At 39.3% G+C, this 11,638-nt stretch overlaps 2 protein-coding genes across 2 annotated transcripts; one reads left to right on the top strand and one right to left on the bottom strand.

The window, feature by feature from the left end:
* Positions 1-4,575: 4,575 nt before the first annotated feature.
* On the top strand, positions 4,576-5,248 carry LOC115978135. The gene has a single exon (XM_031100159.1). The coding sequence runs from the start codon at positions 4,689-4,691 to the stop codon at positions 5,058-5,060; it is 372 nt and encodes a 123-aa protein (XP_030956019.1). The 5' UTR covers positions 4,576-4,688; the 3' UTR covers positions 5,061-5,248.
* Positions 5,249-6,349: 1,101 nt separating this feature from the next.
* LOC115974856 (thermospermine synthase ACAULIS5) lies at positions 6,350-11,437 on the bottom strand. The gene is made up of 10 exons (XM_031095398.1): positions 11,107-11,437; positions 10,452-10,518; positions 10,055-10,149; positions 9,346-9,448; positions 8,779-8,867; positions 7,523-7,679; positions 7,341-7,416; positions 7,137-7,195; positions 6,923-7,059; positions 6,350-6,724 (listed from the first exon to the last, which is right to left on the bottom strand). Exons 1-10 carry the CDS (start codon positions 11,268-11,270, stop codon positions 6,646-6,648), a joined length of 1,026 nt encoding a protein of 341 aa, XP_030951258.1. The 5' UTR covers positions 11,271-11,437; the 3' UTR covers positions 6,350-6,645.
* Positions 11,438-11,638: the final 201 nt, after the last annotated feature.

The raw sequence follows: 11,638 nt of genomic DNA, 5'->3' as shown, positions 1-11,638 counted from the left end.
TCATGTCAAGCTTCACCGCCATCAGCCCCATCTTCCCTGTTCTCTTAGTCTTCAGGTAATGAAGAGTCTCATGAGCGATTAGAATGTTGTCAGTGATAAGTCTCCCTGACATGAAGGCACTCTGGGTTTCTGAAATTAACTCAGGCAGAAACTTTTTTAGACGATTAGCGAGCACTTTAGCAATAAGCTTATACAACACATTACTCAAACTAATGGGCCTAAAGTCCGTGACCCTTCTCGGACTTTGAATTTTAGGGATAAGCGTAATAAAAGTGTGGTTGAGGTTTGGAGGGATAATACCTGAGTTAAGCACTACCAAAACTGCAGAAGAGACTTCATCGCCAATTTTTGCCCAAAACTGTTTGTAAAAGATGGGGGGAAGGCCATCAGGACCAGGGGCCGTGTTAGCTTCCATTTGCTTGAGAGCAATCTGGACTTTAGAAGCATGAAAGGGTTGGAGCAGTTTGTCATTCATCTCTTGGGAAACCCGAGGATTTACACCATGTAACACTTCATCAAACAAGGTCGGGTTGGTAGAGGTAAAAAGATTAGAGTAAAAGTTGACAACCAAGTCGCCAATCCTATTTTCATCATCAACCCAATTACCATACCGGTCCTCTAAACCCCCAATAAAATTCCTCTTATTCCTATCAGTAGCTCGGCAGTGAAATACTTAGAATTCTGGTCTCCGTCCCTAAGCCAATCTGATTTTGACCTCTGGTTCCACATGCACCTTTCCATATCCATCAATTTATTTATCTCATCTTGCAGGATTTTCACCTGACCTATTCCACACCCTGATAAGGCTTTGGCTTCAGCCTTAGCCAATAGCTTCCTATTACGAGTTAAGGCTAATCTAACATTACCAAAAACATGTTTATTCCATGAAACCAGCTGAGTTTGGCAGTTACTAACCTTTTCCAGGACCTTTCCCATAGGATCACTCGTGGAAGGTTTGTCCCACGCTGAATGCACCACACCTGCGCAACGCTCGTCCTTTAGCCACATAGACTCGAAGCGGAAAGGTTTCTGAGGGCGGTGGAATCTACTGTGAATACTATCTGAGCAAAGCCAAATGGGTTTATGATTTGAAGAGAAGCCAGTCAGCTGGTGAAGGCGAACTGAGGGGAATTGGATCAACCTATCAGCCGAGGCGACAGCTCTATCCAAACGAACCCAAACCAGCGGACCATCATAACGGCGATTACTCCAAGTAAAAGGAAGACCAGTGAAGCCAAGGTCTTTAAACCCACAGAAATCAAGGCAATCACGGAATTCCTGCATTTGTTTCTCAGGCCTGATAGCTCCCCCACTTTTCTCCTCCAATCGCGTAATTTCGTTGAAATCGCCGATACAGACCCACGGCAAATCCAACTGAGTACTAAGGTAACGAAGCAGGGACCAAGAATCTTCCCGGTTGACAGTCTCCAGGGCTCTGTAGAATCCCGTAAACCGCCAGGCGTCATCAATCCTTGGGTTTATCACTGCATCGATGTGGTGCGGAGAGAAGGTCCGAATGTGCAAGTCTAACTCGTTCTTCCATAAAAGAGCAAGACCTCCACTTAGGTGCCTTCGAGGAACCACAAACAAGTTGTCAAACTTCAGACGGCATCTTATCTTCTCCAAGTACGAGCTCTTCTTTTTTGTTTCCATCAAGCAGATGAGGTTGGGACCTTTCGCCTTCACAATATCGGAAAGCTCTTGAACTCGCCGCGGGATCCCAAGCCCGCGGCAGTTCCAGCTGATGCAATTCATAGCTGCCGGCGTGGCTGGGATGCAGCCACCGTCGATGTACTAACAGGTGAAGAAACTTCATGTGAAAGAATGGTTCTGCGTTTAGAGGGTTGCGGATCTGAGGCTTCTAAACTTGGGCGCTTTCTAATGAATTTCAGCAAAACATCATCAGATGGTGTAGGAATGGGCTTACGGGTTACTTTGGGGCGCCTAGCTTGGGCTAGTACCTTACTAACTCTGCTTGGGCCAGATCTGTTCGTAATGTCTGCAAGGGGGGACCTGGATTTGCTAGTTAAGGCGACGTGGGGGCGCAGGGGTTGCTTTGTCTCTATCGGCCCATTCTCAGCCTTGAAAGAAAGCCCAATATCCACTTTAGAGGGGATTGGGCCACGCTTGGACAAGTTCCTGAGCCCATCCACCGGATCAGCCTCTTTCAAGTCACACTTATCCCGAGAAATACACTCCAAGGAAGCATCCATACCATCTGGATTCCAGCCCAACTCAGTGTCAATCTCTTGCAAAGTCTTTTCAAAATTTTCAGTAGCTAAGTCCGAGGTATCCACATCCAGCTTATGCGCTGACTCAACTGGTGGCTTGGCAGCTTCTCGGGCAGACCTACCCACGGATGCATTGGGAGAAGGGCAAGGAGATGGGATTTCCGTGACAGGCCTTGATGACAGGAAAGCTCTTGAACTCGCCGCGGGATCCCAAGCCCGCGGCAGTTCCAGCTGATGCAATTCATAGCTGCCGGCGTGGCTGGGATGCAGCCACCGTCGATGTACTAACAGGTGAAGAAACTTCATGTGAAAGAATGGTTCTGCGTTTAGAGGGTTGCGGATCTGAGGCTTCTAAACTTGGGCGCTTTCTAATGAATTTCAGCAAAACATCATCAGATGGTGTAGGAATGGGCTTACGGGTTACTTTGGGGCGCCTAGCTTGGGCTAGTACCTTACTAACTCTGCTTGGGCCAGATCTGTTCGTAATGTCTGCAAGGGGGGACCTGGATTTGCTAGTTAAGGCGACGTGGGGGCGCAGGGGTTGCTTTGTCTCTATCGGCCCATTCTCAGCCTTGAAAGAAAGCCCAATATCCACTTTAGAGGGGATTGGGCCACGCTTGGACAAGTTCCTGAGCCCATCCACCGGATCAGCCTCTTTCAAGTCACACTTATCCCGAGAAATACACTCCAAGGAAGCATCCATACCATCTGGATTCCAGCCCAACTCAGTGTCAATCTCTTGCAAAGTCTTTTCAAAATTTTCAGTAGCTAAGTCCGAGGTATCCACATCCAGCTTATGCGCTGACTCAACTGGTGGCTTGGCAGCTTCTCGGGCAGACCTACCCACGGATGCATTGGGAGAAGGGCAAGGAGATGGGATTTCCGTGACAGGCCTTGATGACAGGACGCCGGCCTGAGCAAAAACACTAGAGGAGGCCAACACTTTTCGGGCCGGACGATCCAGCTCAGCTCGTAGCCATGGACCGAATTGCTGCTTTCCCATGGTCAGCTTACTTTTGTTCTGTAGCCAGACCTCACACTCCCTGTCTTTATGTAGTAGGCAGCCACACCAATAGCAAAAGTTGGGAAGCCTCTCGTAACAGAAAGATGCCCACCCCACCACTACACCATTTTCCTTAAGTTTCGTCCCCCTACTCAAGGGTTTGGTAACGTCGAGAGTGACACGGACACGAAGAAAACGACCAATAAACCCATCCACGTTAGGCTCAGTCACACACACAACTTTCCCAATGGAATTACCTAGACTCATACCCAGCTCCGGCGTCATACTCTTAATGGGGAGGTCGTGAATCTGGGCCCAGAAAGTGCACTCGTTAAAGGCTAGGGACGCAACCGTGGATGCCTTATCAACCCTTTGAAAAATTACCAAATGTTTGTCGTAAGTCTAGGGTTCATACTCCAGGACCCTTTCCAAATCAGTATCTGTTTCAAACTCAAAGATCATTTTATTTTCTCCCACATCGTAGATGTGAAAGGGTTTTCGAGTGCGCCAAAGCGGCTTAAATGTCCTTAGCACTGCCTCCTTATTGATAATACGGTGAGACAGGAATTTACCAGCTAGCAGAGACTTCGACACTTCGGGAAGGCTTGGGACTTCAAGGCCAGCCTCCTCCTCTGCAGAGAGAGACAGCCTCTGCCATATACTCTCCACTTCCTCCATTGCAAGGCAAAACAGAAAGGAAAGGAGACGAACAGGAGTCTAAAAAGACGAACAGAGGGAGAGGAGAATGGGACAGTATAGAACTACCCACGGAAGCCCTACCAATGAACAGAGTCAATGGAGGGAATAGGACAACCTTTATTGAGAAAGGGACGCAAATTCTACGAGTGACTAGAGAGCGCGCAGCGCAACCCTAGGACAAGAGAAACCAAGGTTATAAAAGTGCTTTAAAGATGTTATATCTAAAGAGCTGTTAGAAGTGGGAATTGACAAAAGAGGACATTAAAAAAAAATGTTACTTACTGTTACTATTTTAGTTTAAAATGCATTTTTTTTTTTTGTTCATTAAATCTGACGTATTTTTCGATTTTGGTTCCTCAATTTTAAAATTTTTAATTTTGGTATTTTAAAATTTTAAAATTATAACAATTTATTCCCTCAGTCTATTTTAGCGTTCAGGTTTTCCATATGAATAGAACAAACTATAAGTCTTAACCGTATTCTTCATGTACAAGAGAAATCTAATCCTAATGGATCAATCTAAGAGGATAACCTTATCCTCCAAACCAGGTGGAAAATTTGCCATGTAGGACAACTCCAAATTGACACATAAGCTGCAAATCTCTGATTTCCACCTCCCATCTTATTCCAGGCCTGATTTGTACATCCAATATCTAAGCCCCATCTCTCTTCTAACTTCTAAGAGGGTGAATAGAATACTGACATCACTTGTTGCAAACCAAGCAAGATTGATAAACAAAGTGACACTCGCAAAAATGGCATCTTCTGTTTCAATGGCGATGCCACTCACTTCCGCGGCCCAAAATAAGCTAAACCAGCCTAGCTCAGAATTCTTCTTCAAGCCATTACCAATAATACCATCAAAAAAGGCTATGTTTGTGAAGCCGAAGTCAAAAGTCTGGCTTCAAGTGCAGGCCTCTCTTAAGGAAAAGGCTGTGACAGGCCTAACAGCAGCTGCATTTACAGCCTCAATGGTTATACCTGAGGTGGCTGAGGCAGCAGGGCCTGGTGTGTCCCCATCTCTTAAGAACTTTCTGCTCAGCATTGTTGCCGGTGGAGTCGTGCTAGCAGTGCTTGCTGGAGCTGTTGTTGGTGTTGCCAACTTTGACCCTGTTAAGCGAAGCTGAGGACTGAGGAGTATCTGAACTGAAGGTTCGGTTTTGTGAATTAGTTTTCTTGGTATTGGCCTCTTGACTTTGTTGGTATTGGTTTATGAGTAGTTTATATTTATATTGTGCAACTCTTCTAGCTATTTTTATATTATCGGAATGAAACAAATGAATTTAGAAATAAATGTCCTTTATTATTATTATTATTTTGGGCACAAAGCTAGCATACATGGTTCAAACTAGTTAGAGCATCCACACCGGTGGATCTAAAATTTTAACTTTTTAGCTACACAAAAAGTTACTTTATCTATTTTACCTTCACACACCTTACAGCAGTTGAGCTATTTTACCTTTTAACACAATAAAATAATATAAACACTACAATAAAATAATATTTCATTCAACCACCAACACACCACCACAACCACCATCAAACCCATAAAAATCACTGCACAACCACAACCCCACCGTGCCTATCAAAACCAGTGAAGAAGAACAAAATAAAAACCCAGAAAAATCAACATAGCCAAACCAGTGAAGTAGAACAAAACAAAAACCCAGAAAACTCACCAACCATCACAACCACCACCACAACCAACTGCCACTGTCACAACCACAACCACAATCATAAACCACAAAACTCATAGCCAAAATCCACAAAACCCACTGCCAAAGCCAAAATCATCCACCACCACCACAATCAAAATCCACAATCCCACTGTCAAAATCATCCACCACCACTACCATAGCCAAAATCAACCACCACCGCCACAGCCACCAAACCCATATGAAAATACATAAAAAAAAAAAAATAAAAAAAAAATAAAAAAACAAAAAAAAAAAAACTCAATCACAGCAAAGAGAATAGAGAGATGGGCGGAGACGGTGGCTTGCGGCTTGGGGAGGACGGTGTCGGCGTGGGTTTGATCGGCGGAGGCGTGGGTTGGAGGCGTGGATTGGTGGCTCGGGGCTTGGGTTGGCTTGGGCCGGTGACGTTGAGGTCGGTGGAGGCGACGTTGACGATGAGCTTTAGACTGGAGTTGAGAGAGATGAGCTTTAGAGATAGAGATGAGAGTGAATGAGAGAGAGAGAGGCACGGTGATAAGACAGAGCAAGTGGGGAGAATAAAATAGTATATATTTTTTTAGCTTTCATGAATAGTGCATATCTATCTATAAATGTGCACTGTAGCAATGGAGCTAAAAATTTTAGATTTAGCTTCACTGCTATGAGTGCTTATTAGTAATTTCTCAAGTTGACATTTCTTAAGAATTAAGATGATTGTCGCTGAACGACGCACAAGTATCTTCTGGAATGGATGAATTTAATTGATAACCAAAAAAGAAGATGAAGACCAAGAAACTACGGGGGGGCCCCCTTCATCATCAAAAAAAAAAAAAAAAACCTATATCCGTGCAGTGCTACAATCTGAATGGAGGAATGCCTCATATTTCATTCATATCAGATAAAACCTTTTTGTTACAGTTTATCATTTTGAACCCTCTAAACGGCCCAATGAAGCTAGCTAACATCAATTGTGTAAAACCAATGCTTCAATCTTTTCCTCTGTACAGCAATTCCCCCCGACCTGTAGCTTGTGACCTCAACGGCGATAAGCTACCCCATGTCCATGAATGAATCTTGCACTTTCTTCTGTGTAGATGTGAGTTTCATTCAACAACCTGAAATGGCAAATCCATCTTAATTAAGAGAGTTTATATCACCAAAAAAATGATGAAGATATGTCTCATATAATGCAAGTGACCATGTCTACTAGCACTAGAGGCTTAACTAACAGTACTACGCACGTAATAGCCTAGGACTAAATTCAAAATTTTTTTTTTTTCAAATTAGTTGCTTCTATAATCAAGTGAACTTACGATAGAGTAACGGTCTTGTTCATGGTGGCAGAGGAAAGGAACGAGGCACCATTTAAATAGAGTAATTCGCCATTAATTCTTGCTTCAATCCTTTTGTCAATATCCTCAGCGTTAATAGAGAAAGGTTGGTCTGAGGCCTGGATTGAATTTAATTATCGCGTAAACAACCAAGCAAACTCAAATTAATCCATTTCTATCGAAACATGTAACATACCATGACCCATCCCCATGTATCTGCAAAAGATGGCACGTGAGCTGTGTATGAAACCACATCTGCAAGCACGCATAGGAGAAAATTAATAACACTTCGACGTGGGAGTCCATATTGGGTGGCTCTGCTTGTCTCAATATTTCCACCAAAAAAAAAAAAAAAAAAAGTTGATAAGGTGAACTGTTTTGGATTGGATGCGAGACTTACACTTGAAGACTTGCTTGATTGTGTTGTATATAGAGGTGAAGACCTCCTTGTGTGTGAAAATACCCGCTGGTCCAGCCTATACGACAGAAAATCTATAAATTTTTGGTCTGTTTTATCCATCGGATAAGCTGAAGAACATGACTCCAAGTAGTTATGTAAAGCTTTTCCAAGTGACATGTTACCTGTGTCACAAAGATGCCATTCTCATTGAGCTTAGGTTTTAGAATTTTCTCGTAGAAAGATTTTGTGTAGAGCTGATAGCAAGGACCTCCTTCTACTGGGTCTGCCAAATCTCCAACTATGATATCGAATTTCTCATCCCTCTTCTCTAATTCAGCCCTTTAATAACAAAATTTATTCAAATCATATGATATCGTGTAAGGACAATGCTAAAGAGACCCACAATATATACCAAGCAAAACAAGCAACAATATGCACTCTCAATTTTGTCCTCGTTATCATGTCAATAACATAATAAATAAATTTCTTAAATTTTAAGTTAGCATTAGTTTGCAACTTTTTGTACAATTTATGCATTAAAATTTATAATAATTGCACTATATGGTGTAATAAGATGCTAATCCAGGACTCCTAAAATGGTTATTTATTGAAAGATTTTTTTCAAAAAAAAAAGAAAAAGAAAAAAAGAAAAAGAAAAAGGTCTAAAATTTAAATGAATCGCGCTTCTAGAGTTACAATGAATTAAAAAAATAAATACATTAGGCCATACATTCCGTTGATTAGACTTGGCAGTGTCTCTCGTAACCAAAGCTAGCGGATCAACATGGTATATGTGAAGACCTACTAAGAGCATTAGCATTCACTTGTGCAATTATTATTATTTTTTTTTGTTGTCGTCGTCGTCGTCTATTTAGCTATTACACAATCACTTTTCAAAACACTCTATATTAGATTATTTATTTTTCAATACATTTGATTAAAATATTATTTATTTATCAATTTTTTATTACTCTCTCAAATCATATCTCTCTCTCTTTGTGTAAATAAGTAAAGAAGTATTAAAAAATAGATATGCATGTGAATAGTGACTGTGTATATTATGTTTTAACAAAAATGTAAATTTACACACTTTTAAATTGATTGATGTGGTAATTTTTGGGTTTATATGTGCATGACACTTATACTATTTTACATAATGTGATATGAATGTTATTAACTGAGTCAAATGACCTATAAAAAAGAAAAGGTTTCCAGCTTTATTATAAGGACAATTGCCTCGTAAGTAATTCTTAAAAAAAAGAAAAGAAAAAAAGCATGCGAATTCCAAAAATAAAATATGGTGATAATGAACATATTAAATTTTGTTAGTTAAAAATTAAAAGACTTTAGCCAATCTGTGTCATTTGAATTTGATAGTTGTAACTAATCAGAATTTACCGAACAGCCCTTGAGTTAAACAAAGGAGCATAATACTTACTTGGCATCATTAATAACAAGATTAAGCTTCTTGTGACAAAATGTCTCTTGATTTACAGTCAAGTATCTACGACAGAAGTCGACCACCTCCTGAAACAAGCGTCCAACAATATTATTCAAATAGGCATATGATATTAAAGGTATACAAATATTTAAAGCCAAGTTTACATAAAGTTGCTGCGAGTGACAAAGAAAGGTAAAAGCAGAATGCAGTGACTAACTACACATAGAATGGACTTCTCCCTCGTATCCCTAATTCCTATATATACTGAAATTCTTGTTCATACTTTACTCCCAAATAAATGACTAGTAAGAGTTCATTAAAAATAAAAATTAAAAGACGAGAAGAGATGGATAGACAAATTTTCACAGCATCATCAACATATGCCTTTCACACAATTTTTATCATGTACCCACACTGAAAAAAAAAAAAATTGTGAATTTAAAACACTACGCTGTTGGAATTGAATTACTTCTTTTTTATTTATTAAAAAAGAAAAATAAATGTACATGACAATGTATAACTCAATATGCTTAATAATAATTAGCGAATAGAAATGGTGGGAACCTGGTCAATATCACACATAACAACTTTCTCCAATGATTTGTGCTTGAGTGCTTCCCTTGCAGCCGACCCCTCACCACCACCCATTATGAATACGGTTTTGGCTCTGCACGGAATAAAATGAGTCAAATTTAGTCCAATTGGGTGAGTCAAAGTCCGACCAGGGGGAGACTTTTTTTAGTTAATTATAGTATCGACTATATTTCTTGTCATATAGCTAGAAAGATTATCGACCCAAATTATTATCTCATGGGCCATGCATTCGACGTATATTTCCAATATGCTTATTATGACAGAAACTAAAATGTAGTGTAAATTACCATGAATTTGTAGAGGGCTAGCTGGGTAAATCGTCTAACAAAATTATTTAAACAAAAGTAGTTTGAACACTCGTAATTTAATCATTCAAGTAATTTTTGCATAAGTAAAAAAATAAAAAATAAAAAAATAAAAACGAAAAAGATTCGGGCGCACATATATATATGATGAAATTAAGATGAATGACAGTTCTAGACCATTATTGAACAGGAAAACTGGACGGCTAAATTCGATCCATTGCATATAATGGAATACACCATCTAATGATTGTCCAAATGAATATCAAACAAAAGAACAAAATTTAATATATATATATATATATAAATAAATAAATAAATATATATATATATATATATGTATATAAGTTTTTGAGCTATAAGAGATTTGGACTTACTCTGGGTGACATATGAGAGCGGGATGAATCAAGCATTCATGATAAATAAACTCATCCACCTCTGCACTTTGCATCTTCCCATCAATCACCAAGACCTATATATCCAATAAACCCACAAAGGCATCAGGGATGCAGGAGCATTAGAGGATAAATTTTCATTTAAAAAAAAAAAACTAATTAATTTGAAATCTAAACAAAATACAAAATCATGAACTAGTATCCACAAATGGTTCATATCACATATTATAAATACAAAGATGTATCTAATGTCATGTCCAGTCTATAAACGATGTAATCACATTTACACTATTATGTATATATATAAATACAAAACATAAAATCTAAAACATGAGATTGACTCTAGGATTCTAGTCCAAAAATCATATCATATGTATACCTTCCCGAAACGTTTCGTGTCCAAAAGAGCTATCTCCTGGTAGTCACTAATCCCTTTATGTAGCACCCTAATTAAGGAGAAAGAATGAAATTAATATATAGCAAAGAAAACATGATTATTTAGTGCATAATTACCATATGTATAAAAAGACATGCTTAAACCTTCTATTTTACCGTTTTTTTTTTTTTGGGGGGGGGGGGGGGGGGGGGGGGGGGGGGGGGGAGGGTGTGGGGGGCGTGTGTTAAAAAGAATACAAGAAAAATTGCTTAAGATCTTGAGAGATAGATGTTCAATATCTAGCATGATCTCCAAATTAATATAGTTAATTGGAAAGAAGCCTATAGTTTACTTCGAATTATGGAACAATGAATAGTAGCTAAGTTAATTTAGTCATGAAAATAAAAGATTGTTTCTTATTAAATCTATTTATGAGAGAGAGAGATAAGGAAGGTTGTAGAGGGGAGGAGGGCTTTCTAATGAGAAGATATCTCATGCGTGAATATATACATCAATACGAAATGATGTAAACTTAGACACTATAAGAAGAAAGACGCATATATCCTATGCACGAAATGATAATTGGCCTACTAACATAAATATGACATTTACAATACGATTGAACATATTTGGCTATGGACTAAGATTGAAGACGAACCTCTTCAATGCAAAGGACCATTTGAGATCATCATCAATCACTTCTTCATACCAAGAACAGTCCTCATGATTATTAGTAAGTGTTTGATTAGTTTCTTCATGAATCTTTAAGAACCCATTGGCATACCCATTGGTATGGAAGAACTGAATAGCCTCCTCACCCATCCTTGAGAAACGAATGGGAAACCCCAAAGACAGTTAGACACAGACACAGCGAGAGAAGGAAAAGTAGAAATGCGTGGTAGTTTGAAGACTGCAAATGGGGCTTTTATAATAGTAGAAAAAAATCCAGAAAGGCACATTAGGCTTAAGTTAGGCGGGTAATGATTCTGTGACCGGCAACCTTACGGATTTTCTGTCAAATATGCAAGTAGCATGGGATGGAAAAGCGTGACTAGTTAAATATATGATTACTTCAAAAAAAAAAAAAAAAAAAGGATATATGATATTATCTTATGATTGCGTCATGTTTAGTTCACATACAATGGGATATATATATATATATATATATAGTACAAATATTTAGTTAGGAA

This window comes from Quercus lobata, chromosome 2 (genome assembly GCF_001633185.2).
Source record: "Quercus lobata isolate SW786 chromosome 2, ValleyOak3.0 Primary Assembly, whole genome shotgun sequence".
Taxonomy (NCBI): domain Eukaryota; kingdom Viridiplantae; phylum Streptophyta; class Magnoliopsida; order Fagales; family Fagaceae; genus Quercus; species Quercus lobata.
The sequence above is the reverse complement of the archived record's forward strand: the minus strand, read 5'-3'. Positions and strand labels throughout refer to the sequence as shown.

Bases quoted from the DNA above. Each gene is read 5' to 3' on its own strand.
- LOC115978135 (XM_031100159.1), top strand. From the start codon at position 4,689: ATGGCATCTTCTGTTTCAATGGCGATGCCACTCACTTCCGCGGCCCAA.
- LOC115974856 (XM_031095398.1), bottom strand. From the start codon at position 11,270: ATGGGTGAGGAGGCTATTCAGTTCTTCCATACCAATGGGTATGCCAAT. The intron at 9,449-10,054 runs GTAAGTCCAAAT...TATTCCGTGCAG, and splicing joins GCTCTCATATGTCACCCAGA to AGCCAAAACCGTATTCATAA. The intron at 7,060-7,136 runs GTATGTTACATG...AATTCAATCCAG, and splicing joins ATACATGGGGATGGGTCATG to GCCTCAGACCAACCTTTCTC.